This window comes from Penicillium psychrosexuale, assembly GCF_028828465.1.
Source record: "Penicillium psychrosexuale strain IBT 29551 chromosome Unknown utg000002l, whole genome shotgun sequence".
Taxonomy (NCBI): domain Eukaryota; kingdom Fungi; phylum Ascomycota; class Eurotiomycetes; order Eurotiales; family Aspergillaceae; genus Penicillium; species Penicillium psychrosexuale.
In genome coordinates this window covers 4136825-4162985 of record NW_026643187.1, presented here as the reverse complement: position 1 = coordinate 4162985, position 26161 = coordinate 4136825, and the positions used below count along the sequence as shown (strand labels likewise).

The window sequence follows — 26161 nt, the reverse complement described above, 5'->3', positions numbered from 1 at the left end:
TGTGAGGATTAGATCTAGTTATGTGTCTTACAGCTGATTTGAATTAATTTGATAAGAAAATGAGATTGCTAAAACAAGCCTGGCTTGTAGCTATTAAATCATGGTCTCCCTAGGAATATGGTGGAGACTCAAATGATCCCGGAGTAGAGTTAAGTATGAACACAGAATTTTGTGAAAAAGCATCCACGCAAGCGCCGCGCGATACACGCTATCATTTCAGCCATTATCGCATTATTTCTCAGCAACTTCCTGAGACTCGCCGTCGTGATGCTGGTGCTCACTAGTACCGGCCTCACCGTCCTTGTGGGCCTCGGTAGAAGGTCCGTGCAGGTCGGCAACGATGCCCTCGGGGGGAACCCAGCCAGCGGACTTCCAGGGCTTGACGTGGAGGATGTACATGGTGTCGACCTCTTCGAGAGTCCGGCCCTGGGTCTCATTGACGAAAAGGAAGACAACGATAACCGCTAAGAAGCAGCAGGCGGCGAAGACGTAGCCGTAGCGGAAGTCGATAGTGTTGGAGATGAACGGGGTGAAGAAGGAGATCAAGAAATTCCAGGTCCAGTTGGCAGCGGTAGCAATACCCATGCAGACGGCGCGGTACTTGAAGGGGTACATTTCACCACAGATAGCCCAAACGATAGGACCCCAGGTGGTGGCGAAGCCCACAATGAAGAAGCAGGTGAAGACAATCATGGCAACACCGGCGGGGTGGGAGGAGGGGCTTTGGACCAGGATCTCGTGACCGACGGAGGCCCAGATCATGAAACAGACAAACATCCAAGCCGCGCCGTACATCAGACACTTGCGGCGACCATAGTGTTCGACGATGTACAGACCGGGCAGGGTCATACCGAAGTTGACGGCACCGAGAATGATGGAGGTGACGTAAGAGTTGCTCAGACCAATACCCTGGAAGATACTGGTTCCGTAGTAGAAGATGAAGTTGGCACCGGTCAACTGTTGCAGAGACTGCAGACCAACACCGAGCAAGATACGGTGCATCATGCGGGGACCAGTGAAGACCTCTTGCCAGTGAGCCTTGCCGTGGGCAAGCTCCTCCTCATGCTTTAGCTTCATATCGGCCATCTCCTGGGCAACGACACGGTGGTTGTGGGGGACACCGTAGAGCTTGCACATAACATCGCGGGCCTCTTCGACACGACCGTGGCCATAGGCGTAACGAGGAGACTCAGGCAAGAAGAGGGTACCGATGGCAAGAATCAAGGGCCAGGCGAAGCCAATGCCCATGGTGATGCGCCACGAGGCGTCGCTCTTGAGGGTCTCGGTGCCGAAGTTGACAATGTAGGAGATGAAGATACCGAAGGCAACGAACAGCTGGAAAGCACTGACCATCGCACCACGGACCTGGCGAGGGGCAGACTCAGACTGGTACATGGGGACGACACTGGAAAGCGCACCGACACCCAGACCAGCAACCCAACGGCCGAGAGCGATTTGGTACCATTTATCAATGGTGGCAATCTGCACAATGATACCGACGATGTGGACGAGGGCCCAGAAGGAGATGGAGTACTTGCGGCCAATGCGGTCTGCAATGGGAGCAGCTACCAGGGCACCAATCATAGTTCCGATAGAGAGCTAGTATAGAGTTAGTATGGGTATGACTTGCATGCGGGAATCCATTGACATCTCTAACATACCAGGCCGACAATCAGACCGTTGCGAACGTTACTGAAAGCATATTCTCCAGTGGCGGCATTGTACTCGGCGAAGCGCTGTTTGAAATCGATCATGGTCGTGAAACCCGAGATTTGACCTGAGGTTCGGCTATTATTAACGTTGCATCCACAGTGGTGAGGGCTGTGTGACACTTACCAGTAGAATATCCGAAAATGAAACCACCCATGGAGACACACAGACCGAGGATGAAAGACCGCCAGGTCAGGTACTTGACGGGGCTATCATCGAGGGTGAGGTTGTCCTTCTCAGCAGTGGTCGAGTCGGCACGAGCAGGACTGGCCTGGGAGGAGACCTGGGATTCGGCCTTCCCATGCTTGATCTTATCCATGAAGGTAGAGACACCCATGATGAACAGACAGATGGGATGATAGAAAGAAGCTGAAGGAGGAAAAAGGCGAAGAGAAAGGAAGAGGATGAACTAAATAGTTCCTGGGGGAAGTCTTGGGGGGTGGCCCTTTCCCTTGGGGTTACCGTGGGTACTCCGTATGTGTAGAGTACTATGACCGGCAAAAGACGGGGGCGCGCGGATCTTACTTTGTACTGTCCAATGAGTTTTTGAACATGAGATGGGTGAAATGGGGTTTATAAGGTTATGAATTTTACTCCATGGGCCTAAAAGGTCTTGGCCCTTTTCAATGTCTAGCGCCATATACTCCGGGTTTAGGTTCCTCTTTTTTCTTATGGTGGAGAAGGTGGAGGACGGGGGAATGTTAGGGTACCTGGAATGCACGTGAGCTGAAAACGTATTCATGTAGATGTTGTATGACTTTGTTCTAAAAATTGATTGCATTCATGATATAGTCAGAGGCTATGCAACCTTGGAACAGACAGGCCATACAATGTAAACACTTACATCAAACAATAAACAGTAACGTGTGAGCATAAAAACTAAAAGATCACCCGACCTTCTTACCACCTTCTAGAAACATACGGGATTCAGTCAGATATCTGGGTCCTCGGTGCAAATGCGCGAATGAGAATGCGGTGCCTAGGCCGAGTGCCAGATATCGATACGTAAGAGTGACCATGATACTTCTGTTTCTGGTTCTAGTTCCTGGCGACAATGTAAGAATAATAACTCACTTCTATTAAAGTGACGTATATGTCCAGGTGGTCGCCTTCACATCGGGTTCTAGTGCCGTGTTTACAGGGTCTACGACCGGGGTATGAATAGATTAGAAACTGTACTGGCATGATAGATAGACGGAAATAAAAGGCGACTGAAACCGGATGGATTCCCTAAAAGAGAAGGCGAAAACCGAAAAAAACAAACAAGAAAGAAATAGTAATACCAAGAGACGAGTGGGTCATAATACGTGGACACTGGACGCTGCTCCCTACCCGGTCATATGGGCGCTGATCATAGTTAAAATTGAGAGCTCTAGAATATCTGATTGCAGTTGATAGCTAAATTAGGAAAGTCAAACGAAAAACAAAGATGCTCTACACACAGAGATAGATAGTCCCATTAATTATGTATCCTGGAACAAATCCCAGTGAATCGAAACGTGCTAATAAGAAAAAATCCAAGCTTGGCATGGAAAAGACTACCTATAAAACCACTACCGTTAGGCTTCGGCCGAGCCGACTCCTATGGTAGATGTTTCCGCTGTGTTGATCTTGTATCCACTTCTTCTCAATCGGCACACCGAATGTCCTTTCTCTGCCGAGCCGAGTGGAATCCCGAGTCGGCATAGCCGAAAACACACATGTACCGTGTACCAAAAGATATGTACCATATATATGGATTGGAACATTATAGATACTTCATGGATCTTCATGAATACAATACTTAAAGCCCTACGGAGTACTCCGTAGTCCGTAGCATGATTCCGTTTTCCCTAAGATGTTCGCCTTTCGGTATGTTCGTCATTGTCTTTCGCGGCATCCCTTGTTCGGCCTAGACCCAAAATGAAAATCCCCTAGAAAAAAAAACTCTGACTGGTATCAGGCCATTGTGAAAACAGTAAAAAAACTTTGTGGACACCCTAAACCTCCTCTAGTTAGACTCCCACTGGGAAATAAACTCAATCCAGCCTTATGTCTGTGTGAGCTGACTTTTTCGCATGTAACCCTAGATTGGATTGATTTCCGGGGCAAGCCTGACCAGCCCCGCAGGCTTTGTGTATGTTATACGTGGCATAATGAACATAGAGTGAGTTTAAGTATTCTGGGGTCTTTATCTAAACACAATAAATCATCTTAATGGGTATATTATACCTGATGCTGTTTGATTTAACAACCTAGGGCAAGGATTTAGAGTTTGCCTGACAGTAGATCTTTACCCCATGCCATATTGGGAACATTTTGATAAATCAAGTTCAATGAACAAATATTGGTCAGCCTTGTCTAATCTTCTGAGACACAACCATAATGACGTCTACACTATATGCAACATACAATATAACTATAACGGAGTACTCCGTACATGTTGTACTTCTGTATAGCATGCCATACAACCCAAATAAGCCACCCCGCCTCCCCATGAAAAGCTACCCCATTGCACAGGCGACAATGCTTATCTCCGATCCTTTTTGACAGGAAAGTATCTTGTTCAGTTTAGCACATGTCCGATGCCGTCATTCTTTATAACCCGGTGCTCGGTTAGTTGCGGACATCCAAGGGTGGGCTGTTAACCTCGCCATATACTAGGATCTGCTCTGTTCTGTTCTACCATGATATTGTCAGAGAACTTGCAACTTGCAAAAGTCAGCCGAGCTATCATGCTATGTATCTAGACCTAGAAGAGAGAGTGGGGGCCCCATATGTCAATGGATATTAACCCTCTAATAACCATTATGCTTGTTGCATGCTTAAAGTTTGATTCAACTGTGCCTTCACTACTTTCGGGCTTTCCTTAACATTATTTTTCTTTCTAAGTTGTGCTACATAAATGCTAGGCTACCTTAACAAATGATCACAACCATAGGAAGAATCGTATGATTGGTGAACATTGCTATTAACAACCTTTCAGCCTTTCAGCCTTTCAGCCCACCGGTTAATGCACTCCTTGTTACACTCCATCCAATATACACCTAGGGACCAATGCACCTAAGGACGTAACCAGCTGCTCTATGTAACTAGCTAAGCACCGGCGACCTGTCTCTACCCAAGGGTGATCTTTGTTAGAGGGTATAACTCCGTACGAGAAAGACTGATTAATAATGTAGACACTAGGATTGGAGTCTAAGTGTTGTACCACATAAAACCAAAGATCATCTGTATTGGCGGTATATGCAAGATCATCAAGTTATAGAACTTTTTCGTCCTATTGACCAGGAGAACGAACTCCCACAAATCATTACTGTGTCAAATAAACATAAATCATCCACAGTAAACAGTCGTGGAAACCAAAAATGCGCGTCAAATGAACATTTGGACGAAACTCGGAGGGGAAAAAAAATTGAAACATTAAACGCCCAACACCATTTTGCACCCGGTATCGAAACCAATGGACAATGATTAAGAATGGGTCTCGTTGAAGCCGCATCGGCATCAGCGGGGCTTCTAACGACGATCTGTCTTGCCCATACCACGCTTTCCGGCGTACTGAAGAGAAAAAAAGTTAGCAAATAATCCCGAAAAAAAGAATGACGTAGAAAAACATACCAAGTGCTTGTCAAGAGAGGCGGTTGTGTGACGATCAGCCTCACCAGCACGAGCCATACGGTTCATCTTCTTCTGGCCCAACTTGGCCATACGCTCAGCCTTATCACGGTTGGTGAAGGTGGTGACACCGTCGAGACGACGATCAGTTGCAGGTGTGCTGCGGGCACGGCTCTTAGCGCGAGCAAGGGCCTTGTGTGGGTTGTCGTCGACGTCCATGGCATCGGGGTCAGCAGTAGGCTCACGGATAGAAGCACGGCCGCGAGGCTGGTTGGCGGCACGGGCACGAGAACCAGCTGCGGCATTGTCGTAGCCAGCGGAGTCCAGACCCCTGGTCATCTCGGACAGCTTCTTGGACTTGGCGCTGCGGGGGATGGCGGCGCGGTTCTTTAGCGACTTGCGCATCTTGGCTTCGTTGCGCATCAGCACGCGCTTCTCGCGGATGAGATCGGCCTTCAAGCGGTTGTCGGCGTCTTCGACGTCTTCCACGCTCTCGTCGGACTCGTAATAGCCATCGGCCTCGAGCTTCTCTTCTTCTTCCTCGAGGGCGGCGAGCTTGCTCTCGATATCCGGATCCACAAAGTCGTAGATGTTCTTGCCCTTCCACACCTCGGGAATCTTATCGTGGTTCCACTCATCGTTGCCAAGAGTGTAGTCGCGCTGCATGTCGAAGTTGTAGACACCGGCACCGCCGTTCTCCTCTTCGATATCGCGTTCCAGTCTCCGGCGGTTGGGGTCGTTCTTGTCGTACTTCTTGAGGTCCTTGACGGCCTCGGGGATGAAGGTCTCGCGCAGACCACCCATGGGCTGAGCCACGTGGATACGGGACAAAACGTCGCCGAGACGGCTGCCGGGGGTGGCAGCGGTGGAGCCGGACTTGAGCTTCTGGGAGACTCGCTCAGCGAGGAGCTTGTCGCAGGCAGCGTTCTTGACGGCGGTGACACCTTCGGTGGTGGTGCAGGAAACCTGCAGCATCTCGACATCCTCTGCCTTGAGGATCTCTTGCAGCTGCTCCTGGTACTCAGGCTCCAGGTCCTCGGGACGACGCACATCAATCTTGTTAACGACAATAAACACAATCTTGTTGGCAAACAAGGGCTTGATGCTGTGGAAAAGCTTGATCTGATCGCCGACGGAGTATCCACACTGCTCGGAAAGATCCATGAAGTAGAGGATAGCAGACCGCAAGTGAGCAACAGCGGTGATCGATTGCATTTCAATGGTGTTCATCTCCTCCAGAGGGTGGTCCAGAATTCCGGGGGTATCAATAGCCTGGAAACGGAGGTATTTGTAATCGAAATGGCCAACGAACAAACTCTTAGTGGTGAAAGCGTAGGGCTGAACATCGACGTCTGCGCGGGTAATATTGCGCAGGAAGCTTGACTTTCCGACGTTGGGGTATCCACAAATCAAAAGAGTACGAGTGTTGGGGTCGATCGAGGGCAGACGACCCAAGTGCTGGCGGACCTGCTCCAGGTAGACGAGAGGGTCCTTCAGACGGCGGGTGATAGTTGCCATGCGACCGAGTGCAGCGCGCTTGAGCTGCTTGCACTGGAACAAAGACTGTGCATACTTGATGAGACGGACGTAATCGCGAGAAACGGTTTCAATCAGGTGCTTGGCGGTCGAGACTTGACCAAGGGCGATACGGAAGTGGTCGGCATCATAAAGAGTGTTCATCAAATCCTTGTCTGGTGGATATTAGACCCCACCCGAGCAACCATAATCGCCATAGGAGTAAAACTTACGGAAAGGATGGATATCCTGCAGACGAGGGAATCCATCGAGGATGTGCTGGAACTTTTCACCGAAAGTCTCCTGTGTATATTTGACCTTTCTGGTGTAGAACCCTGATGGAAAGAAAATTCGATCAGCAATTGTGCTTTATCGATAACCGCGATAACTTTTTTTTTTGCCGATGTTGGATCAGATGAAAAGATTGTGATCATACCTCTGATACGGCTGATCTTGAAACCAGCACGAATCTGTGTGGGAAGCTGTCTCTGAGTGCGACTCAAGACAATATCCAAGAATTCCTGGTGTGTCGGCACAGGCGCAATCTACCAAGCGGTGAAAAATACATTAGCACTCTCCTCAGTCAAATCTGGCGCAAAAGGGCAGTCGGGAAATTGACTCACATCCTTCCACGTTGTCTTCATAATGGGCACAAGTCAGGAGTCAAATTAAGTATTGACTCTTGAAGTAATGCCGTGAGTGAATGGGTGTTGATAGAGTGGGTTTTTCTCCATGAAAAAATTGTTGGCAGTCCTTTTTTTCTGCCGGGCGGAGAATAAATGCGGGGACCAGGATTGGACGAACCGGAATATAGCCGAGTCACGTGATGAGATATGGAACAAAATGATCAAAGACTCGATTTCATGCCTCGAGGATTTATATAGGACGTTTGGAGGTTGATATCTATCTCTGGCCTAAATTCAACAATCATCCTCATATATATTGCATTGTCGTCAACTATGGTACACAAGCCCTTGTGACCGATTCGGGAAGCCCAAGCCGTTTCTGCCCAGATTCATAAAAGTAATCCCGCCCAAAGAAACTCCGTTGCTTTTCATTTGAAAGCCCGTCTAGGATAAACCCTTGAGATGAGACAAAAACATGGATGTGTGTAATAAAAACGGGTTGAACCCGTCAGTGGTTAACATGCCCCAAGCCGAAAAGATAGAAAAAGAAGAGGGAAAAAAAGCAATACGAAAAACTTCCTACTCCTCAAGAGGCTCAGGGCCAAACTCCAAGATCTATTTAGGGTCAGCATATATTCGCTGACAGTCAAAAAGAGAACATACCATATCGACCCAATTACCCCCACCGAACTGGCACTTGCTAGGGCCATGGGACTCGAAGCCAAATGACTCGTAGAAGGGGATCAGGTGATCGTGTACAATGATCGCGATGCGATCAGCAATCTGGGCCTCTCTGATACGGTGGATATATGACTTCATCAATGTGCTTCCGACCTGCTTGCCCTGGTGCTTTGGGTCCACAGCAAGCGAATGAATGGCAATAGTGCGGCCGCCTTCTTCGTGACCAACAGCTTGTCCGTTCTCAATGGACCAACGCTCGTTTTTCCAGTTGGTCGGAAGTTGCATCGACCGATCTGTCACAATGGGCTCTGAAGTACGAGTGGCAATGATGTGTCCGACGAGCGTTGGGCGGGGTTTTGTTTCTCCTTCTGCGAGCAAAGGAAGAGTGAAGAGGCCTAGACTGAGCTCGGGGCATTTGCTGAGACGGTAACGGAACTATGAAATTATTAGCAATGAAGTCTCCATCCGTCTGAAGTCGCATCAATTCATATCGAGTGAGATGATTTGAATGTTGAATTGATGCTCTATGGTGTAATTGAATTCGGGTAGCCATACCTTATCGAGAGAGCAACGCTCCTGCTCGGGGAAAGCTTCCTCCACTTTCACACAATCTTCCACATTAGATATGGAGAGCAATTGGACAAAAGGATGCAGCTCATCCAGCTTTGTGCGGTTGTGGGAGGGTGGGCGGCGGAACCAGTATGGGAAATCGTTTGCGTCGTCATCCTGATCAACGGCAGAATAGTCCTCATCCAGCTCGTCCTCGTCGTCGTCCTCGTCGTCGTCCTCGTCGTCATCGACTGGAAATCCATTGGCTAGTTGAATGCCAGCACGGCTCATGATACGAGCCAAATCGCTGTTAGGGTTTCCGAGAGACAAGTCGTCCGCATTAGACAACGGCCTGAGCCCGTTGTCCTGGCCGGACATGGAGTCGGAGAGGTATTCGCTCTGATCGGACATAGTGAGGATGAAGAACTTGACTGGGGTATCGAGGGTCAAGGCGGTTGGGATCAAAATTTCCGACGGTGAGACCAGGCTAGGGTGCCACGATCAATTGGAGTTGCAGGGAGGGTAAGCGGCGTGGTGGCGTACGAGGGCTGTAAATCTAAAATGGTGGGGATCAATCTCAAGCAGGTAATTAGGACCAATAGTCGAAACAGACAGTGCCAATTATCACAGTAAATTGACAGCTATTGTTCCTAGTGATTCCGAGCAATCCTTAGGAGATGTTGAGCAATTCATAGGAATTTGCGCTGTATTGCAAGGAGGGGTGTTGCGACCGGGGTTGGATTTGAAGAGGGGGAGGAGAGAGGAGCGGGCGCACTTACTTGGATTTGATATTTGGCAATATTTGATGAGTCTTCAGTGGTTCAGAGGCGTGTTATTCAGAGGCGTGTTTCAAGCAGGTATTCTTTTTTTTAGATGACGAGGGTGAGCAACTTTTGCAGTGGCGGGGGAGGTTCAGCCGATAAAGTATAGGAACCTTTCAGTACCCCGTTCCAGGCCGGATTCGCCATAGATTACGATGTATCCCCTTCGTACTGTTACATTTTGCCCAAAGCGGTCTACACGTATAAACGGGCTACTGGCTTCTAGAACCTGACCCTGACTATACTTCCAAGGTTCCCTTTAGGGTATATACTATATGTAGGTCATAAGAGGAGTGGATAGTACACCCGTGGACTCTAGTGCTAGCTGTATCAAAAGTACTATATTGAAATCAGTGAGCATTTTGGTCACGAAAATGACGTGGGTGATTCGAATAGGTTGTATTTCTTTCTACTTTTATTGTTAGGCAGTATAAAAACATTTCAATTCCTTTCTTTGATCTTTGTGTCTTATTTTATGCTTGAAGAGACCTAAAACTAAGAAGAGTTGGGCTGTATGTACAACATGTATATCATTTTGCTATTTATAACCACCAGCTGTTATGGTTGATTATATATTTCTCGAAAGTGGGTAGATTTTCTTATACACTCCGTACTAGGATAGGTAGCTGCCTTTAAAACACAGTCTATTTCCGTTAAGTCCTGGTCCACTAATATCCTTGTACTGAGTGTATAGAACAGAGATGTACAATTTATAGCCCTGAAGTGGACAGAAGTGGACAGCCTTTCTTATCAATCTCGGTATCCACAGGCGGTGAGCTATACCTAGCCGAGGATGCGTCATATTATTTTCTTTTTCCTCAGAAAGATTTGTTTGATCTTGACTCATTCCTCCTATATTATATGTTTACTGTTGATTCGTGGTGAGGTTGTTTCTCCGATGCTCTTGCATTGGCGTCAACTATATACACCCAACCATGACCTCCCGAACGCTCAACTGGTCTCGAACGGCCAAGTCCTCACTGGTGAAGGTAATTAAACCCCGTATACCCCGCCAATGCTAAGCATTTATTGACTAGAAGTCTGCAGCAACATCTCGTTCGTCCTAGTGACCCCATTACGGCGCGCCCGGCACAGGCGCTGAATGTCCGAGCCCAGCAATTCGCCGAGTTCTCGGGTAGCAGCGAAAGCCAAGATCGCCTCGGCCACCGCGCAAAGGAGAAATTGCTTGATCGGGTAGGTGGCATATCACTATTCTTCTTTTCTTTCTGTTCATATGCTAACAGCGGCATTTTCGGCTTAGGAATTCTTTCTTAGCCTCCTGAGCTCCGCATCGACTAAGCGTGAAGCTAGGTCGTACTTAGCTCGGCTAAAGGCCAGCCCCGCCAAATCGAGCCAAGAATCTACCGAGCCTCCGAAGGAGTCGATACCAGGATCTCTGCCCTCCGGTGTCAATTTGGGCTCATTCTACGGTGCTTCTAGGGCGGTGTACGATAGTCCTGTCTTCCGGCAAGATACAACTCCTACTCCGCGCGCGCAGGTTATACCTGAAAGGCTGCACTTGGCCCTGATCAAAATCACCACCCCACAATTGCTCGATGATTCCGTCATTAAGGGAGTGGCGAAGACCCTCTCGCAGCTCGTCCGCCTGGGCATGGCATGCTGTGTAGTTGTCGACCCCGGGAAGATGGGCGGCCCTGCCGGGCGACAAATATCCATTGAACAGGCAAATCGGATATCGGCGGCAATCGATGAGCAGCCGGACTCAAAATCTTTCAGACTAGACTCGGCGTTATCTATATCCGAGCGGGGATCTGGTCAACCCACGGTGCTGTCGCGAAAAATGCTCTTGAGCGCCCTTCGGGATGGCCATGTGGTACTTGTTCCGCCCATTGCCTATACGGAGGAAAACCCACGAGCCGTGACAGTTTCAGCTGATGATGCTACCCTTGCACTGACGAAAGAATTTGCGGGACTGTCAACAAATCCAGACCCGGACGAAGATCCAGCAGTAACTGCCGAGAGAATCAATACTCTACAAAGGGAGGTCTCTCTGGACCGTGTCATTGTTCTCGATGCGCTTGGGGGCATCCCGGCTTTCAAGGGCCCTCAATCATCGCACGTTTTCATCAACATGGAGCAAGAGTTTGATCAAATTGAAGATGAGCTTTCCCAGGCACGAAACTCTATTTCTGGCCACAATGATCCCTCGAAACAGGTAACTACGGAAGCCACTTACCCAATCTTGGAGAGTAACCCGTTCTCAAAATTCGTCAATCGCGAGGTTGTCTCGCCTGTGCCACCTACCGCACCCGCCCAATCACCGGCTGCCGAGGCGATGGAGGAGGTGCTAGATGGCCATTTGGAGAATCTCAGATTAACCCAACAAGCATTAGCCATGCTACCGTCAGCCTCTTCAGGCATCATTACCTCCCCACAAGAAGTTTCTTACTCAGCGCGTTCACCAAAAGAGGCTGCTTCAGACCCGTCAGCGGTTGGAACCCGTCGACAGCGCAACCCATTAATCCACCACCTCCTTACCGACAAGCCTCTACTATCATCCTCTCTACCCCCAGGTCGACGCGGTGCTTCCAATGGCGGATTCAGCCCATTCAACCCAGTTAGCTCCCACACGACCTTTGTAAAACGTGGAATGCCTCTCACAATCCTCCCAAACCCCTACACACACCCCTGGACAGCCCAGATCCAACCGCGACTGGGATTGAACGACCCTTCTATCGATCTCCCCCGCCTAGTCGCCCTAATCGAAGACTCCTTTGACCGCAAACTCAACGTCCAAAACTACCTCGATCGAGTAAACAACCGTATCGCCGGTATCATCGTCGCCGGCGAGTACGAAGGCGGCGCAATCCTGACCTGGGAAACGCCGCCGGGCGTACCAGACGACGGAAGCGAAGCCAGTGCCGCGCGCATGGTGCCCTATTTGGATAAATTCGCCGTGCTCAAGCGCAGCCAAGGCGCGGGGGTGTCGCCGACATTGTGTTCAACGCGATGGTGCGCACATGTTTCCCCAATGGAGTCTGCTGGCGTAGTCGCATGGACAACCCGGTTAATAAATGGTACTTCGAGCGGTCTTCAGGTACTTGGAAGCTGGCTGATAGTAACTGGGCTATGTTCTGGACAACGCCTGGGCTGGTGGAGGATACCCAGCGCTTCCAGGATTATGAGGCTGTTTGTCGGTCTATTCAGCCTAGCTGGGCTGACGAGAAAAGTGTCATTGACTGAGACGTGTATATAGAAAGGAACATTGATGTCGAGCAACACTAATGATTCTCAGTGTCCTCTGGTGCTGCTCGAATTATGGGAATTGTTCATAGTCTAATGTCCCAACCGCGTTTTTTCCTTGATTCGGGAATATGGATGTCTCCTCTAAACCTTGGAGTCATTCGGCTCATTTTGAATACGGAGGGTGGCTGAGTGAAATACCCCTTTTTTCCATTTTTGTCTCCAACATCATATTTTCCTTCGCAGCAATTCTTGAACAGTTAGCAGTAGTGGACCCCTAGGGCTTATGCTAATTCAGCTAGATCTATCAACCGTCGAACTTCGGTTTTTAATAACGGCCTAAAGGGAAGGACACGGGCTCTTTTGTCTAACAACTCTCATTCTTTAAGCCTTTTCCTTTTCAAACACCATGTACTTAGGATATGGCTATGTCTAGATTGTAAACCTACTAATTGTTTTGCAGAATGTCAACAATCATTGGGTTTCTAAGTACACTGGCACTCGGAGTCATCTGCTGTATTCGGCCCACATAACCTGGGTCTGTAACAGGCATGGCAGCTTTGAGTACAGGTCTTTCTTGCAATTTTATTCGACAATAGTAAATGCAGTGCATTTTGAGACGTGGGAAACCATAATTCGCCATAAATTGGAAGCAAATGCTGACCATTACCCCCTGTCCATTGGAAGATATATATGTAGAGTCGTTGTGAGGGCAAGGCTCAACTCCATATCGAACCCCGTATAAGTTCCGAATCGAGTAATTCCTATGCCGACACGGATTTTCTCGCTAGTTAATGTAGCTCGCAGAAGAAGCTACACGTCTAGACTAACCAGGTTTTATTCTTGGCAAGTGGAGGTCTTCTGGGGTGCCACGCGCAGGCACCTAGGCGGACTTAGAACGGAAGGAGTTTGATATTCCCGCTGAAACATTTAAGGGCTTGGTATTCACTCGGCACTCTTGATGCGTTGCCCTTAACGGCAATGGCTATAGGTTCATACGTTGGAGTAGATTCTCACTGATAAATAAACACCGCCACACAAATCGACTGTAGATGAAGTTGGCTCTCTTACGCAAATATTATTGGCTTATTCCATCCATTCCTGATGTGGATATATCCCCTTATTATCTTTTCATACTTGGAGTTAGGATTGGGTACCATGCATCTGAATACAATTGGCCAAGCCCTACGTGATACGTTAACGGAGTTAGCTTAGATGCATGCAAAGAGCCCTTCTAGTTTCTATCGTGTGCTTTCTCTGAATTCGAAATTCTTTGATGGACTTGCTGTCATGTTTTATTTAGAGGCTAATTATGAGAGCAGTACATCCTTGATAGTTATAGGCTACATTGACTGCCTCTCTTTCCCGAATTTGCACTATTGGATTCATGGATTCTGGCCGAGCTGTGATAGTATCCCGGTTTATTGCCTCCTGCTATCACAGGGGCTCTTTTGCTATTCCCTATTTGTCGATTGGCCAAGTTTCGGTAGTCCTCTCGTGCTAAAATCTTGGCTCACGAAATACCGGAGTGTTGCCGATAAAGCCAAAACAAAGATAAAATCACAGTTGCTTTGACCCGGTATAATCCGATAGAAATGGTTTTATGGCTATTGCAAGCGAATCTATAGTCCACTCCGGATGTTGGAGTATGGAAAGACCCGCCTAGAAAGCCCGAAAGGGAAGGGCTACCGACAATCTTCACACAATCGCCGCTAAACTATTTTCAGTATATCTGCCGCTGGCCGCAATTTTCAACTGATTTAAGTCATGTGATAGGTATTGAGGATACCATATTAATCTGCATAAGCTAATTCCGAATTGCGGCCAGCGGCAGACTTATCAGAAATAGCTTAGTGGATTTTATCGCTAGATAAAGATTGTCGGTAGCCCTTCTCTTTCAAGGTTACCGATTACCCCGATTACTCCAGTTTCCTCGACAAAGGCTTGTGCCGCGGTAGTTTTTTGAAATCTTGAAACTTTGACTGGCCGCATGGCGAAATTATTGTCAAATTTCGGCGACATCCCCGTTTCGGGATTCCGCTTGGCGGCGACCACTTGCCGAAATTCTGCTGCTATCTTGTCGGCTTATAGCCCGATCTGCCCTCTTCCAACATGAGATCTTTGCTCGAAGACATCTACAAATAGTGAAGCTGCCTCTTTCTTCAAAGCGTCTGGGGTAAAACCCTTCATGTAAAAAGCTCCTGCGAGTGCGTGAATAACGAGGAGACCCACACTATAAAACATGTCTTGGTCTACATATCAGCCGGGGGGAAGGGGGCCCCAGGGGTCCTATTAGATGGAGACTTCGAAAATACTCGGCTATGGCCCGCATACCCCATGGAGTTTACCCCGACATGCGGGCCTCCGGGTTCTTGGTTTGGTCTGGCAATAATTGAACTTTTCCTCTATAAAAAAAAAAGGTATATATACGATCGTTTCCCTGCAAACCGGTTGGTTCGATTCTTCTAAAATTCTCTTTTTCCTCTGTGGGCTTCTAAGTCTATCGAGTTTACTGTTCTTTACCTCAAAAACGTACATCTTCGAACATGGCAGGTCTTGATCTCAAGATCGACTGGAAGTCGAATCGGCGGGCCATCGCCTACTGTATGGTGGCTGCCATCGGTGCCCTCTGCTACGGTTACGATACGATCTACTATACTGGGATTCAGGGTATGACATGGTTTGCCAAGGACTACGGGGAGAGAAATGCAGACGGGTCATACTCTCTTGGGACATCGTTCCTCTCGGTGTCTGCTAGCATCATCTATGTCGGAGAGCTAGTTGGAGCTATTGGCGCCGCTCCCATCAATGACTTCTTCGGCCGGCGTGCTGTTTTCCTGTCGGCTTCTCTTTGTATCATTGTTGGAGCCATCGTGCAAGTGTGCTCATTTGGCTCTGACTCAGTCTTCTATGTCAGTCGTGTGTTGATTGGTCTAGGTATTGGACAGTTCACCGCTACTTGCCTGATGTACATTGGAGAGGTGGCGCCGTCTGCCATCAGAGGTCCGGCCCTCATGTGCTTCCAGTTCATGCAGTCTATCTCGCAGTTAGTCGGAGCCTGTGTCAACCAAGGCACCCAGAGCATTTCCAGTTCTCAATCTTATCGCATTCCCATGTGCCTGCTGGTTGTTCTTCCCGGTATCTTGCTTCTGTGCCTTCCTTTCACACCCGAGAGTCCAGTGTGGTACATGTACAAAGGCAAGCGTGACAAAGCCATCAAAGCTCTCCGCCGAATCAACCACAGCTGCCGCGACTATGATCCCTCAGCGGACATACAAGCTATCGAGGACCAAGTTCAGATGGAGCGTGAAATGGCCAAGGACGCTACCTGGGTCTCACTCATCATGGATCCCATTGAGCGCCGCAAGCTCTTCTACGCCTGTGGCGTCATGTTCGTGCAGCAGATTAACGGTATCCAATTCTGGTACACCTATGGCGTTGTGTTCGCCCAGTCCATCGGCGTTTCAGATCCTTTCACCATCAACACCATCATCTATGTCCTGCAAATCATTACCGTCGGCCTAGCAGTCGTTCTCGGAAACAAGATCAACCGCCGCACGAACCTCCTCGTCTGCTCAGGGGGTATGTTCATCTCCCTCATTGCCGTCGGCGGCCTCGGCACCACCAAAGCATCCGATGGCACCTTCAGCCGTGGCATCGGCATCGGCATCGTTGTTCTCGCCTACATCAACATCATCTTCTACAACTTCTCCATCGGGACCCTCTCATACACTATTGCATCGGAAATGTCCGTTGGCCGCAACAGAAACAAGATCACCGCGTGCGCCATGGGCGTCTTCTTTCTCACGCTCTGGGTCATGGTCTTCACCAGCCCCTATATGTACTACACGGGTCATTTAGGTCCGATGATCGGTTTTGTCTACGGAGCAACAACCACGTCTTTGCTAGCATATTCGTGGTTCTGTGTTGGTGAGACTGCAGGTCGCAGCAATGCGGAAATCGAGAGACTCTTCCAGGACAAGGTTCCTGCTCGTCAGTGGGCGACATATGTTATTCCCTCTGATGATGTGACAGTCACGAAGAAGGGTGCCGAAGATGAGCAGATTGAGATGGCATGAGTTATATGAAATGAGTTGTATGACATGAATCTAGATCTAGATCTGTACTAGTATGAAAGATACGACATCTGTCTAGCTGTCTTTTGAGTTGCCTTTTCTTTGACATCTCTCATATGAATATCGTTCCGGGATTTTTCCAAAGCCTCCAAATAGCACAACACAAAAGACTGGAAATATGTAAACAATAGTGATGCATTAAGGCTTTGGCTGCCTTCATGCAGGTTGACAGACCTCCCTTTGCTTCTTTCCATCATGCTTATGTGTGGAGAAGTACAGATCCAATATAAATGAAGGGCTCCCTAGCTAAGGTTTCGAAGAACGGGAGATGCGAAACCCAATACGAGGAAAGTGTACGATCACCTGTCCTACAAGAGGATCATCACGCACAACGGCAACCTCTCGCGGTGTCAAAGTCACTAGGCGTCCAGTGGTATGTCCCTGTCCGTAATCGTCTGGCGTAACTATCACATCATCCCCAGGCGAAAGTCCAAGTGCATCCTCGGAATCTACGCTGTGGCCGGGAAGAGGTGTGCTGCAACGAGCCGACTCGTGTGCTTCCGCAATATCAATGACCCGGTTGCTCCCGTGGCCAATCTTCCGGACTCTCTCTTCCCAAAGAGGCATCTTTTGGAATGGTTTGAACAGTTCTTGTGCAAAATCCAAGTAAGCGCGTGCTGTCCAAATGTCAACGTAAGCATGGAAATCAGCAAGACTCGGCGCTTCACCCAGCCAGAACGGACGGCCGTCACTAAGCTGTGAAGCGCAGGTGCATCTCGATGATCTTTCCACCAATCATCTCGGCATTGAGCATGCCTCTGTAGTCTGGCAAGTGTAGCTCTATAAAATCCACGAGTGTTCGCTCGTCCTGCTGTGGTACAGCGATATTGACTTCCCATCTGTCGAAGGTGCCGCCGCCAGAGGGAATGCCCAGCGTGTGGGATAGCCAGACTACTTTTCCGTCGAGAACCGCCACGTCAGTGCTGATGTGGTCACCTTCAAGAAGCTCTGACCACATATGTCCTGACGAGCAGTGCTCACGGTAGTCTTCCATGTCTTCAAGAATTCTGGTTCCCGCTCCAAGATTCCTGATGTTGTAAATCGGCTTGCTGAAGACAGGGAATTTCTCAGGAGCTATTCCATGTGGTGCACACGCCAGTCCCTGCTTCTCTGCGATTTCCAGCTTATTGTACACCCATCGGTGTACCGGATTGGGGCCGTACGCATTGTAGTCCTTCAATGGAATGACTACATGCTCGGGACATTCGGTACTACTGTAGAACTGTCTTTTCCAGGGCTCCTGAGTTTCGAAAGGCATAGCGTTCAATTGAACTTCAGTGAAAACTGTTGGTCAGCATGCCGAATATTAGGGGAGTGAATGTGAGAAAACAGACAGGTTTAGATGGTTACGTAGCGTGTGCGTAGCTGGCCGCGTCCTTCAGAGTGTTTAATTGCGAGCGACTTTTGCTGCGAGAGCAGATGTCCATTATAAGGAGATTCAGGAAACAAAACGATACGGATATTGAAACTTCATACATACTCGTGGACCCTTCAGGCGGCAACTCCGAACAGATCGGAGGATACAGGCCCAATAGATCCACCGTTCTCCTGCAAAGCGATGGGGTCCGTCTGTTCCCCGTCCAACCACAGATGCAGAGACCTGTTCCTGGTATCGGTCGTGTTCCTGGCGTCGGTCGGTACTTTCATGGTCTTCATTTGAGTGATATGGGTAGCAGACCTGAATTGGGTTTGTAGCTTGTAGTATGCATGGATCCTTCAGGATCTCGTATGGTTGTTGGGTTCTATTTTCCCAATAACGTGTCTGGTTAATCGGATATCCCAACAAACTATGCAGATCATGGAACTCTTCAGGGCCAGAAGTGGTTATTTGCTCGTTGATCATTTCTTATGGGCAATGCTTCGTTCCTTGTTAGGCAAAAACATACGTATGCCTTTGCACGGGTGTGGATTCATCTCATTGTCCTGACCCACCTAGTACGAGAACCGAGATGCACCGGCGATTCGGTTTCGCTGCCCCGGAGGTATTACTACTGATACATTCAAATATTGAAAAAGTCAATCTTGGAGTTTATAAATGAATTTGACATAGTTAGAGAACAAGCATTGGAGGAAAAACAAATTGTAGATGATGTTGAAACAATATATCCGTACCCGTCCGCTTAGAATTCACCATGGTTATAGATACCTTCCTCAAGAGCCTTGATCTGGAGTGCCAGAATCTTAGAATAGTATCTTGCAGTCGCCAGATTGCCTCCATGGAAGTAGAATCCTGGGTGCCCACTATTCTGCCACATGGTCCTAATTTCTCCTTCGTTATTGTAGCCCCAAACATCAGACACCTTATCAGCAACCTTATCGCCCAGCATCGTCCTCGTCTGCGAGCGCATATTGTCGTATCCAGTAGCGAAGATAATCTCATCGGCTTCGAGCTCAGTGCCATCGGCAAATTTGAGGCCTCGAGGCAGAATTTCAGCAATCTCCTGACCTTGCTTCACCTTAATCTTGCCATCAACGATCATTTGGGAGGCTCCGACGTCGATATAGTAGCCGCCACCGCGCTGGAAATATTTGACGAAGAGTCCACCGCCATTTGGACCACGATCAACCTTGAATCCGGCCTTTTCAAGCCCCTCAAGAAGCTCCTTATCGTGCTCTGCTTCTTGGGAAGTGATATGGATCTGAAGCGCTTTCATAACTGGTGTGGGAGTGCCATGGAGAAGGAGATCGGCATCTGCCAATGCGGGACCATCCTCTTCGTAAAGGCCCTTCAGACCGATCTTTGTGATGGCAGTCGAGGAGATAATGCAGGTTGTGGATCTCTGGACCATAGTGATATCGTAGCCTCTCTCCTGATAATCTTGTGCGATATCGTGGGCGGAATTGCATGAGCCCACGACGATAGCCTTTTTGCCTTGGCTGTTTCTCTTGGCACCTGGGAATTGCGAGGAGTGACAAAGAAGGTCACCCTGGAAGCTGTCCACGCCGGGGACTTCAGGCATCTTCATCTTTCCAGAATGACCGGTCGCTTGGATGATATGGCGCGGGTGGAACACTCTCTCTTCAGTGGTACCGTCCTTCTGTTTGCGAGAAAGGGTCACGGTCCAGTTGGCAGTCTTCTCATTCCATTCGCAATTGGTGATAGTGGTTGTGGTCCAAACATTGAGTTCAAGCATTTTGACGTAGCACTCGAAGAATTCAGCCAGCTTATCCTTCGGGGTGAAGATAGGCCAAGTCGCTGGGAACTCCATGTAGGGCATGTGATCGTACCATACGGGATCGTGCAGGACAAGCTGACGGTATCGGAGTCGCCAGTTATCCCCGACGGACTCGTTTTTATCGATGATGAGAGAGTCCACTCCGAGCATCTTCAATCTCGCAGCTGCGGTCAAACCACCCTGTCCGCCGCCTTTGAAATAAGGATTAGCTGGGTTCTTGAAAATGATGAAAAGATAGGAACTTACCGATAATCAGCACACTTGGCTCGCGACCGTCAGTGTAAGCAGCAGAGTCGGCTCTTTTTTCGGCCCAATTCTTGCGATCCGGGTTACCACCGTGCTCTGCGCCCTTGGGTCTCCGACGTCCAAGAAGCTCCTCATGGCCCTTGAGCTCTTGAAGACCAGTAAACAAGGTGAATATTTTCCACGTGTGGTTCTGCAGCGCGAGGCGGGCGATTCCGGTCGCAGAGCCATGGGACGTCTCTGCCTTGAAGAAAAATTGGATGCCTTGAACTTCGCCAGCTCCGTCAAGTGACCACACTTTCGGGGCGCGAACAGGAGTGCTTCTGTCAATAGAGATTTTCTTGAGTCGCAGGCCGTCCCTGGACTCGGAAGATCTCTCGAGGAATTTCACGATCGCTTCATGGCCTTGCACTGTTCGAAGCTGCCAGGTCAGAGCTAGATGGTCGCGCCAGAAGCCGTTGTCTCCGAATAAGTTTGCGATGCCGTTGAAGTCACGTTTGGCCAATGCAAGGTTGAAAGCCTCAACAAGTGTCGATGCAACGTGCTCCGGTTCACATGTGGCACACTTGGAGGGAACTGGGAAGCTTGCTACTGGTATGTTGACTGAGCCGGGCACTCCACGGATGTGCGAGGGAATATTCTGCTGGATATCTGCGCTGGCCATTGTGGAAAAACCAATAAGGGAAAATTTTTAATAAAGGTAAAAAAAGGGTAAGAAGTTTTGAAGAGGATGGATTGGATTCTCTTCGGATGGTATGAGTATCGAGAAAGAAGGATAGTTGAGGGGATTTATAACTTTTTCGGGGGCACCTGATTAATCCAATCCACTTGCTCAGGTGAGCGTGCTATCTTGGTATTCGGTGAACTTGTTTGGAACCGCTGAGGCACACATCTTGATCGTTTCGCGAAGGTGGGAGTTTCTCGACGTGGGGAGCGGTTCCGACTTGGGTTGGGAATGTAGGATGGGAGGAATGACCAGTCAAATTCCAAGGCGGCAAGGCGGCTGTAACCCCAGCTTCGCCTTTTTACGGGGCCCCGCATCATCGGCTCCACCGCACTCCACTACTCCAGGTTCTAGGGGTCTTGCAGAGCGCATCCGCTCCTCCGACCATGAATAGGGGCTGGAATGCGGGGTTTGCGATGGCGGAAGCTATTCGCATGTTGATTCGCAGGAGCTACTTCTCCTTCTCCGTATATCCGAATCGATAGCTTACGCCACCCCCACAAACTATCTGCTGCCGCTCTGCTTCAACGCGGGGGCGATGTAGATCTACAACATTTGGAATCCCGTCTAGACTCACTAGTGGAAGCTTTTTCTGCTGTGCGCTGTTCGCAGGACGTTTCCGGTACCCCAGAATCCAAATAAGCAAGGAAAGTTTGGTCCCATTAGATGCTGGTATGTAGCTAGTAATTACCACGGTATATATTGCTTAGGAAGTGTCCATGTGTTTGAAGCTGCTTTCAATTCTATCTTTGCCAACACCCCTATTTTCACCATTATATTTTACCAAAGATGGCTAAAACATCTGATTCGAGCACTTCCGAGGGCGTGAACTTTGCCAACGACGTTCAGCATGCGGAAAATGGAGACTCTAGTGCCTTTGAGAGGACCAGGTCTAGAGGAAGCATCATGCTATCTCCGGAACTCTTTGAGAAGCTTTACTTGAATCCGAAACCTCAAGTTGCTGGAAACCTTCGGAGTATCATTGGCAATCCAACCCCTATGTATGGCAGCTGTGTTCCGATCACCCCTTCTAGGAAATAACTGACACCAGCGTAGAGCCATCACAGGATTCGTCATGGCCTTGACTCCTCTCTCTTTTTCCCTCATGGGCTGGAGAGGAGCTGGCAACAATGGAATTGCTCATATGTGAGTAGTTGGAATCAGTCTGATTCCATATTCAGGGGCGCATGCTAACTCGCTATTCTTTCAGTGGAGCATACATCTTCTTCGGAGGCATTCTCTTGCTTGTTGGTGGATTGCTAGAGTGTATAATCGGTAACACCTTCTCATCCGTGGTGTTCATGTCCTTTGGTAAGTGATACTGTGCTCGTGGCCTTTCCAGATATATGTCAAATACTAATAACATCAATGATGCAGCATGCTTCTACCTCACCCTCGCCACGACCCTACAGCCCTTCTATAATGCCTACGCAGCCTATTCACCAAACCCTGATGATCCCACTGCAGGACTCACATCGGAGGGTTTCAATGCCAGCTTTGGTTCGTCAAGCACCCCATTCTTCCGACCTTGCTTTTTGAGCAGAGCGTGAACAAGATTCTAACGATCAAATGGTATACAGGATTTTTCATAGTTTGTTTCAATCTTCTATGCTTCTTTTACTTGATCTGCTCCTTCCGGACCAATTTTGTCCTTGTCTATATCCTTTTCACCGTGGTTATTGGAGTTGGCCTCATCAATGCTGCCTACTGGTACTTGGCTATGCAGGAGACAGTACTTGCTGGGAAGTTCCAAATAGTGAGTCCCCTTGCGGTATCTTTAATTTTCTCGTTACTGACGCAATCGATCTCATTTCAGGGCGGAGGAGCTGTGCTATTCGCAGCATGCCTCGGTGGATGGTATTTACTCTTTTCTTTGTTGCTTGAATCCGTCGATTTCCCTCTGCGGCTTCCCGTGGGTGATCTCTCTAGCCATGTCCCGGGACTATCGCAACTTCAGAAGAAGTCAAATTGATCACAGCTCTACCTGGTAGACCTAGTTTGCAGAATTGCGCGTGCGTATAGGAGTTTTGAAAGGCGGGTTCATCAGCCAAGTAAAATGGGACGCGAGGGACGGATATTTAGTGACAGGCCAATGGGAAACAATACAGATGTACCCAGGATATATAGTTTACTCAAACTCCTTTCAATAAAAAATAAGCTCTTTTAACATATATCGACGCAATATATTTTCAAGCCCTGCAGCAAAGTAGTTACCCCAAAGTAATTACCCCAGATACTGTGCAGCAACGGTAGTACCCCGGACCCCGGACCCAGTTTGAAAACCTTGCCGATCTTTGTCGAGTCACATGGTGTTTTTGTGGAGTTGAGACACCTAATGTCTCAAACGCCGAACCTGGCGTTGATCATCCCTGCGTTCCCTAAAATATGAAAGTTTACTTTACCTCAGACCTCATTGGGCACAACCCCCTTTATACCCCACCGATCTTCTCCGTACCTCCAGCGGACCCGACCCGATCGTGCGGAGCCGATCGGGGCGGGGTCGAACCCAAACCCTAACCAAAGCGGACCCGACTGCCCAGGTCTCGCACGCATCATGGCCCAACAGAATCATATCTAAGCCTGATCGAATCTACTCACCGGGGTTTATGGATCTGCGGGACACCTACATATGCATGACGAAGAGTATAGGAAGAGAATGTCTGAAAATGACGTTAAGCTAAAGCAAATCTTGTTCTCCCCAGGTTAATCATCCAATTAGATAATGCCGAATCTTTTTGTTAGACGCTATGTTAAGTTGAAACGTGGCCAAGATTTCATGTACAATAGTTATAGAGTGATTGCTGCGGGCGAGACTGGAGAGGTTTAGACACATGCCGTATCGCGTATCGCACAACCACTCAGTCGTAGGATTTGCTATGTCTTAAAGAAAACATCGAGTGCTGGGTTAGTGATTGATCTGGTCTAACTCCAAAAGCAGAAGAATAGAAAAACATACAACAGCATGTGTAAGGTGGTGGTCACCAGGCGCCTACGGATCGGGCATAGTATACAGGGCACTGAGGGTGGATATTCACTTACCTGAATATTCTTTGCCCGAATATTCAGCCCGTAGTTATGCCAAATGGTACTTTTCCTATCATGTCTGAAAAAGTAGCCTTCTTTTCCCCTCAGTTTTCATCACTCCAAGTTTACTTTGTCACGAGCAAGATACGTACCAAACATGACCCAACTTTCGGGAATTCGATTTTCCATAGGAACAAAAGGAGGAGATCCGAAAGGATTTAGGAGATCGCCTTTCATACGCTACTTCAAAATATCTCCAAAAATTGGCTACTTGGTTTATTTGCCCCGTGAGGCGCCAGAGATCCAACTTACGGCAAATCTTTGGGCTAACTAGGCTAAAGTGAGGATAAGGCGCTATGAATGTCCTGCTTTACCTTGAGAAGGCATGCTGAGCTGGTGCAATATCTTTTTCTCGGGACTACTAGCTAGTGTTTGCATGCTCAGTTATTTCTCAGTTATAGATCAACGTTTGCAGAAGCGCCGGATATATAAGCATGCCACCTCCTACTTCAGCACTTGCTTCTTCTTTCCTTCTCTATCTTACTCATTCTGAATTGATTGCACTCTTCCTTAATTGAATAGATGTGGCATATCACAAGAATGACCACAATATTACCTCCGATCTCGCCGAGTCTATACAGTCTTTTGGATGGGGAAAAGCACTTCTCTATATCAGACGTCTAGGGTAATTAATGCTAACAGAACTTTTGGACGGTGAATACAATCATCGATTCAATTATCGAACAGCTTCCAAGCACCGAATCACAGACCACAATCGAGGACGTCCATACCCAGTTCATATCAGAGGAAACTGATTTGATACTTGAAGTGAGAGCAGAAGAACAATTCCTAGCTAACCAAATCATAGAAGAGGAGATTCAGGAGCTGCTTGTCCAACCAGAGAACCCCAAAGTGTCACAGCCTAAACCCGCGGAGCCTGATATATCGTAAATGATACCCCCACCGCAGCAAACACGATATCAGTCCGAACCAGAGATAACATTCGAAACGGTTCAGCAGCGTCGAGTGCCCGGGGTAATGACCGAGTTCCAGTTACTTCTATCTATCTGGTTAGATAAGAGTGGTATCTCTCGCAAGCACTACTCTGAGCTAGTGGACATTCTTCGGACAGTCACAGACATAAAATCGCTACAAGAACTTCCACAGGATATTACCACTCTCTAGAAGCGACTTCGAGGTCAGATTTCGTTATTCCTAGTCGTGAGGCGAAAGATTCCCATTGTCACAGCACAATTTCCAACTCTATCTCCTGCTGACCGCGGTCTGTATGTCTTCTGGGATATTATGCAGCAAAGGGGGTCATAGATATCTACTTGCGGATGTTCGAACGGTATCTCAACAGGTAAGATCAGTATGAAACGAATGTCGAGGTGTGCACAGACGCCGTTGATGACCCCTTGATCCAGACCTCGAGCACGTCTGAGTCTTTTCCGAAAACCACTCGGACGCCAATTCGGAAGTCTCGTTTCCTTACGAGTTCCCCAGAGGAGGCTCTCCAACGCGCACAGAGACGCGTCTTTCATCATTATTTCTATGACCTTCATTATCGATACATACAAAGTCTGGGATCACATGCCCATGAATACAGTTAGGCGGAAAGACAAGCCCTTCAAGAGGAAGTGGATCGCCGACAGGCGACCACGGTATCCGACGATCCAGCCGAACAACGGATTAGATGAAGCGCAATGAAGCCAGGCAACTGGTATCTCAGATGACCAATATAGATTTGTTGAGTCACTTTGACTATCTGCAATAAGGCTCGGGCGCATACATAACCGAGAAACGGAGGAGAGGAGTTTGTCTAAATAAATAGAGCGGGGAGACGGGAGAGGGTTCCTCCCCTCCTGGTAGAACTTCCGAGAAGAATATCATGGTTTTTACTAGTTTTATCCATCGTCATTAGGATCACTGAAATCAATTAATTCATCGTTCGACTCTGACTGGTGCTAACGTCTGAGGCGCAGACTGGCATAGGACGGATGATGATATGAATTGCTCGTCATATAGATGGTTTTTTGAAGAGCGAGAACATTCTCAAGAGTGAGCTGTGGCCAATTCATTTGCGCAGTACTTGGTTGTAGGATACGTTTGGAGAGGTTTATCACAAGGTCCCGACATTGGGGCTCCGATAGAA

The 26161-nt window shown here is 48.4% G+C and overlaps 9 protein-coding genes across 9 annotated transcripts; 3 read left to right on the top strand and 6 right to left on the bottom strand.

The window, feature by feature from the left end:
- Positions 1-231: 231 nt before the first annotated feature.
- N7518_002741 (sugar porter family MFS transporter) lies at positions 232-2047 on the bottom strand (the record flags this gene model as incomplete). The annotated part of the gene is made up of 3 exons (XM_057183669.1): positions 232-1599; positions 1662-1777; positions 1837-2047. The coding sequence occupies 3 exons, from the start codon at positions 2045-2047 to the stop codon at positions 232-234; spliced, it is 1695 nt and encodes a 564-aa protein (XP_057045119.1).
- A 3161-nt stretch (positions 2048-5208) lies between these two features.
- Positions 5209-7466, bottom strand: N7518_002740 (putative GTPase NOG1; the record flags this gene model as incomplete). Its single annotated transcript, XM_057183668.1, has 5 exons — positions 5209-5250; positions 5311-6998; positions 7056-7157; positions 7259-7367; positions 7446-7466. 5 exons carry the CDS (start codon positions 7464-7466, stop codon positions 5209-5211), a joined length of 1962 nt encoding a protein of 653 aa, XP_057045118.1.
- Positions 7467-8027: 561 nt separating this feature from the next.
- Positions 8028-9089, bottom strand: N7518_002739 (polyamine acetyltransferase; the record flags this gene model as incomplete). The annotated part of the gene is made up of 3 exons (XM_057183667.1): positions 8028-8063; positions 8112-8564; positions 8685-9089. The coding sequence occupies 3 exons, from the start codon at positions 9087-9089 to the stop codon at positions 8028-8030; spliced, it is 894 nt and encodes a 297-aa protein (XP_057045117.1).
- A 1345-nt stretch (positions 9090-10434) lies between these two features.
- arg2 (acetyl-CoA:L-glutamate N-acetyltransferase) lies at positions 10435-12703 on the top strand (the record flags this gene model as incomplete). Its single annotated transcript, XM_057183666.1, is given in 4 exon segments — positions 10435-10488; positions 10547-10693; positions 10761-12416; positions 12431-12703. The coding sequence occupies 4 exon segments, from the start codon at positions 10435-10437 to the stop codon at positions 12701-12703; spliced, it is 2130 nt and encodes a 709-aa protein (XP_057045116.1).
- A 2546-nt stretch (positions 12704-15249) lies between these two features.
- On the top strand, positions 15250-16782 carry N7518_002737 (uncharacterized protein; the record flags this gene model as incomplete). The annotated part of the gene is made up of 1 exon (XM_057183665.1): positions 15250-16782. The coding sequence occupies one exon, from the start codon at positions 15250-15252 to the stop codon at positions 16780-16782; it is 1533 nt and encodes a 510-aa protein (XP_057045115.1).
- A 303-nt stretch (positions 16783-17085) lies between these two features.
- On the bottom strand, positions 17086-17406 carry N7518_002736 (uncharacterized protein; the record flags this gene model as incomplete). The annotated part of the gene is made up of 1 exon (XM_057183664.1): positions 17086-17406. The coding sequence occupies one exon, from the start codon at positions 17404-17406 to the stop codon at positions 17086-17088; it is 321 nt and encodes a 106-aa protein (XP_057045114.1).
- Positions 17407-17530: 124 nt separating this feature from the next.
- N7518_002735 (uncharacterized protein) lies at positions 17531-18097 on the bottom strand (the record flags this gene model as incomplete). Its single annotated transcript, XM_057183663.1, has 1 exon — positions 17531-18097. The coding sequence occupies one exon, from the start codon at positions 18095-18097 to the stop codon at positions 17531-17533; it is 567 nt and encodes a 188-aa protein (XP_057045113.1).
- Positions 18098-18959: 862 nt separating this feature from the next.
- On the bottom strand, positions 18960-20922 carry N7518_002734 (uncharacterized protein; the record flags this gene model as incomplete). The annotated part of the gene is made up of 2 exons (XM_057183662.1): positions 18960-20206; positions 20262-20922. The coding sequence occupies 2 exons, from the start codon at positions 20920-20922 to the stop codon at positions 18960-18962; spliced, it is 1908 nt and encodes a 635-aa protein (XP_057045112.1).
- An 849-nt stretch (positions 20923-21771) lies between these two features.
- On the top strand, positions 21772-22866 carry N7518_002733 (uncharacterized protein; the record flags this gene model as incomplete). Its single annotated transcript, XM_057183661.1, has 5 exons — positions 21772-21983; positions 22039-22128; positions 22193-22293; positions 22360-22482; positions 22799-22866. The coding sequence occupies 5 exons, from the start codon at positions 21772-21774 to the stop codon at positions 22864-22866; spliced, it is 594 nt and encodes a 197-aa protein (XP_057045111.1).
- Positions 22867-26161: the final 3295 nt, after the last annotated feature.